The following is a 4,234-nucleotide window of genomic DNA, read 5'->3' as shown; positions in this document are numbered from 1 at the left end:
CGTCCCTGGTTGTGAGTCTGGGGGACGGGGGGGGCTCTTCAATAATGAGGAAGAAGGGGAAGGGGGGGTGGAGGGGACGCGACCCTCAAGAAGCCGTGGGCACCTCTCAGCCGAGGGGGCCGTGGAAGGGAGCCCAGTCCAAGTCCAGGCCGGGCTGCCTTCCAACCCAGAGATCGGGGTGCCTGCTCTGCCCAGGGCCTCCCCTTGGCTCCCTCAGCCTGCCAGAGCAGCCGGCTCTCTCTGGGGCTCTGGCCAACATGCACACACAGTGCACACGTGTGCACACACGCACGCACACGCACGCACAGTCCCCCCAACCTCTGCTGGGTCCGCACGGGGCAGGGAAGACCAGAGGGCCTCTGGGCCCCTCCGCCCACCCGAGGGAGGCTCGGGCCCTTCTTCGGGGATGGCTCGGGCGGCCAAGGCCAGGCAGGGCCCTTCACACTTAAGGAGAGGCGCTCCTCCTCCCGGAGCCACGTCGGTCCCCCTGAGGCTCGGCCTTCACTCCCTGCAAAGGGTGGCCGCCGAGGGGAGGCCCTGCGCCTCTGCCAGGGGGACTTCCTCGGGGCCCCTATTTCCCAGGTCCGGTGGGAGAGCCACACGGAGGGGGAAGCCGGCCCGGATCTTCCAGAAGCCAGAGCTGTCCCAGGCCGCCCCCCGCCTCCTCCTCCAGGGGGGCCTCGGGAGCAGTCCTTGAGCGCAGGCCTGGGCCTCCCTCCTGCTCTTGGGGGCCCCGAAAGTCTGGGCTCCAGCTCCTGCGGCCCCCAGATGGGCCATTTGGAAGGCCTTTGGGCTGCACGGGGCCTCCGACTGTCCCAAGAGGTCTGGTGAGGTCGGCCTGGGCGCCCCTCCTGCCCGGCCGGCCCTGCCCCCTCCCTGGTCCCCTCGTCCATGACTTCCCATTAGAGAAGCAGCTCCATCATCCGGCTCCGCGAGCCCCCCGGCGGGGTCCGGGCCTCTCCCCGACTTTTCTAATCTATGGCTGCCGGGAGAAGCCGGGCCCGGTGCTTGGGGCCGGGGCTGGCGGGGCCTCCGGGGGGAGCTCGTCCGTCCCGGGGCGGGAGGAGAGCCGGAAGGCCCGGCGGGTTCCGGCTCCTGACGTCGTCTCTCTCCCATCCAGGTCACCCCACTACGCCTGCCCCGAGGTGATCCGGGTAAGTGCGTCTGAGCCCCTCCTCGTCCCCCCTCCCTGGCCCCCGTGGGGGGGCCCTCCCGGGGGGCGCAGAGAGGTCTAGCCGGCCCGCGCCTGGCCAGTGGTCGCCCCTTTGGCCAAGTAGATGCCGGCCGGGCCCCACCTCGAACCCGGCTCTGCCTTGTCTCTCAGGGCGAGAAATACGACGGCAGGAAAGCGGACGTGTGGAGCTGCGGGGTCATCCTGTTCGCCTTGCTGGTGGTGAGTGGCGCCTCCCCGAGGGCCCGAGACCGGGGAGGCCGCTTGGGGGGGCCGTCCGTGGCGCTGCCCTCCGGCAGGGGCCCCCCCGCTTCCTGCGGCCTGCTGGCCTCCGTCCCCCCTTTCCTACCTTCCTAGCGGAGCCGGCGAGAGGCCTGCGGGCCGACGTGGGTCATCCTGCCGGGCGGGCCGTGGCTGCTAGGCCTGGGGGGCCCCGGGGGGCCGGGGGGGCCGGGGGCGGCCCCTCACACAGCCTTCTCCTTCCTCCTCCCCGTCACCCCTCTCCTGGCCGCCCCGGCCGTGCAGGGGGCTCTGCCTTTCGATGACGACAACCTGCGGCAGCTCCTGGAGAAGGTGAAGCGCGGCGTCTTCCACATGCCGCACTTCATCCCGCCCGACTGCCAGAACCTGCTGCGGGGCATGATCGAGGTGGACGCCTCCAAGAGGCTGACGGTGAGGGGGGGCCCCGGAAGGGGGGGCCAAGACTGACCCGTGCGTGTGGGTGTGCGAGTGTGCACAGAGGGGTGTGTGTGTGCATGTGTATGGAGGTGTGTGTGTGTGCGTGTGTGCACGGAGGTGTGTGTGTGAGTGTGCACAGAGGGGTGTGTGTGTGCGTGTGTGTGTACATGTGTGTATGGAGGTGTGTGCATGGAGGGGTGTGTGTGTGTGTGTGCGTGAGTGTACGGAGGTGTGTGTGTGTGAGTGTGCACGGAGGGGTGTGTGTGTGTACATGTGTGTACAGAGGGGTGTGTGTGTGCATGCGTGTGTGTACATGTGTGTATGGAGGTGTGTGCACGGAGGGGTGTGTGTGTGTGTGCGTGAGTGTACGGAGGTGTGTGTGTGAGTGTGCACAGAGGGATGTGTGTGTGCGTGTGTGTACATGTGTGTATGGAGGTGTGTGTGCACAGAGGGGTGTGTGTGTGCATGTGTATAGAGGTGTGTGTGCACAGAGGGGTGTGTGTGTGAGAGTGTGCACAGAGGGATGTGTGTGTGTGCGTGTGTGTACATGTGTGTATGGAGGTGTGTGTGCACGGAGGTGTATGTGTGTGCACACACATGTGTATGGAGGTGTATGTGTGCGTGTGTGCACAGAGGTGTGTGTGCACAGAGGTGTGTGTGTGTGCATGTGCGTGTGTGCATGGAGGGGTGTGTGCATGTGTGTGCGTGTGTGCATGCATGCAAATGTGTGTGCATGTGTACGGAGGTGTGCATAGACCTCTATCTCCATGGGTGTGCATGTGTCGAATCATGCATGTATGACCAAGTGTGTGTCTACAGTGGCACCTTGTGTGCAGTGTGTGTATATGCTTGCACACATGAGTGTGTAAACAGGCATGTAGCCAAAGCTATGTGTGCACTCGTGTATGTGTGTGCATGTGTGTACAGAGCTGTGTGCGTGTGTGCACACATGTGTGTGCATGTGTGTGCACACATGTGTGGTGTGTGTGTGTGTGCACGCAGGGGAAGGGAGCGCCCCGTGAGGAAGAGAGGAGGAGGCCGATGAGCTGCCTCAGAGCTCTGGGACCCCTGAAGGCGCCTCCCCTCGGAGGCCACCCCGCTCCCCCCTCTTCCTCCCAGGGGCCAGCCTGAGGCCCTGAGCCGCGGCCGGAAAGGAGCCCCTCCGGGGCGCCTCGCAGACCCCTGTGGAGCGTGGCCGGGGCGGCCTGTCTCGGGGCCCTTCTGGGACTTTGCTCAGAGCCTTCACCCTGAGGCTGCGGGCCCCGGGCCTCAGTTTCTCCCCCTGCCCTATGCTCTCCCCTAACCTCACTCCCAGGGGGGAGGGGGCGCAGCCCTGCCCAAGGACCCCGGAAGGTGGCCTAACCCCGCCGAGGCCTCCGAGGGCCTCCTGCCGCCTCGCAGCGGGTGTCTGGGGCTCGGGCTCGGTCCAGCCCTGCTCAGGAGAGGGCCTGCCCTGGCCTCGGGGATCCACAAGGGCCCGCGCCCAGGGCTGCCCCCCTCTGTGCTCCCCAGGCTTCGGGCAGCCCCACTCAGCCGGCCCACACAGGGGAGGCAGCGTCCCCCCTTGTGCCCTTCCCGACCAGCACGTGGTCTCTGGCCGGAGAGGCCTCTCGATCCTCCCCTCCGTCAGGAAGCTCGGCGGGCGCATTCTGGGTGCCGGCACCGTGCCAAGCTGCGGGGGGCAGAGACAGAGGCCGGGGCTGGGCACCCAGGAGGGGGGGAGGCCGGCTCAGCCCGAGGAGCAGCCGCTTCCTTTGGCTCCCTCCCCGCTCTCAGCAGCCGGGCCCCCCTCGGGAGGAGCCGCTCTCTGGGTCCCCAGGGTGGGCCGCAGGCTCGTGCCCGAGGGAAGGCCCGGCACGCTCAGGGAGGGGCCAGGCCGGAGGCTCCGCGGCCCGCTGTGCCCTCCTTCTGCCACACTAACTCCCTGTTTTCTTTCCTTGTAGCTAGAACACATTCAGAAACACATTTGGTATATGTAAGTAGCTCGAACCCCGAACCCTCCTTCCTTGACCGTGGCTGCGGCCTGCAGGGCGGGTCTAGCCGGGGCGGGAGGAGCGCAGGGCCGGCCGACCCTGGGGACCCCGTGTGGGAGCGGGAGGGAGGCAGGAAAGGAGAGAAGCAGGTGGGGAGGCTCCGGGGCGCCCTCAGAGGTCCAGCCTCGGCCCGTGCCTGCCTCTTCCCAGGCGGCTCGGCAGGAGGGAGAAAGCCCAGAGGCCGGAGGGAGGCCGTGGCTCAGCGGCCGGCTCTCTGTCCACAGAGGGGGCAAGAACGAGCCCGAGCCCGAGCAGCCCATCCCCCGAAAGGTGCAGATCCGATCCCTGCCGTCCCTGGAGGACATCGACCCGGACGTCCTGGACAGCATGCACTCCCTGGGCTGCTTCCGGG

The 4,234-nt window shown here is 67.4% G+C and overlaps 1 protein-coding gene across 1 annotated transcript; it reads left to right on the top strand.

Moving 5' to 3' along the window:
- Positions 1-516: 516 nt before the first annotated feature.
- Positions 517-4,230, top strand: LOC123254454 (serine/threonine-protein kinase BRSK2-like; the record flags this gene model as incomplete). Its single annotated transcript, XM_044683474.1, has 6 exons — positions 517-827; positions 1,121-1,154; positions 1,325-1,393; positions 1,697-1,843; positions 3,793-3,824; positions 4,107-4,230. Coding segments are annotated over 6 exons (717 nt in total), but the record flags the coding sequence as incomplete, so codon positions are not given.
- Positions 4,231-4,234: the final 4 nt, after the last annotated feature.

This window comes from Gracilinanus agilis, unplaced genomic scaffold (assembly GCF_016433145.1).
Source record: "Gracilinanus agilis isolate LMUSP501 unplaced genomic scaffold, AgileGrace unplaced_scaffold22559, whole genome shotgun sequence".
Lineage (NCBI taxonomy): Eukaryota > Metazoa > Chordata > Mammalia > Didelphimorphia > Didelphidae > Gracilinanus > Gracilinanus agilis.
The sequence above is the reverse complement of the archived record's forward strand: the minus strand, read 5'-3'. Positions and strand labels throughout refer to the sequence as shown.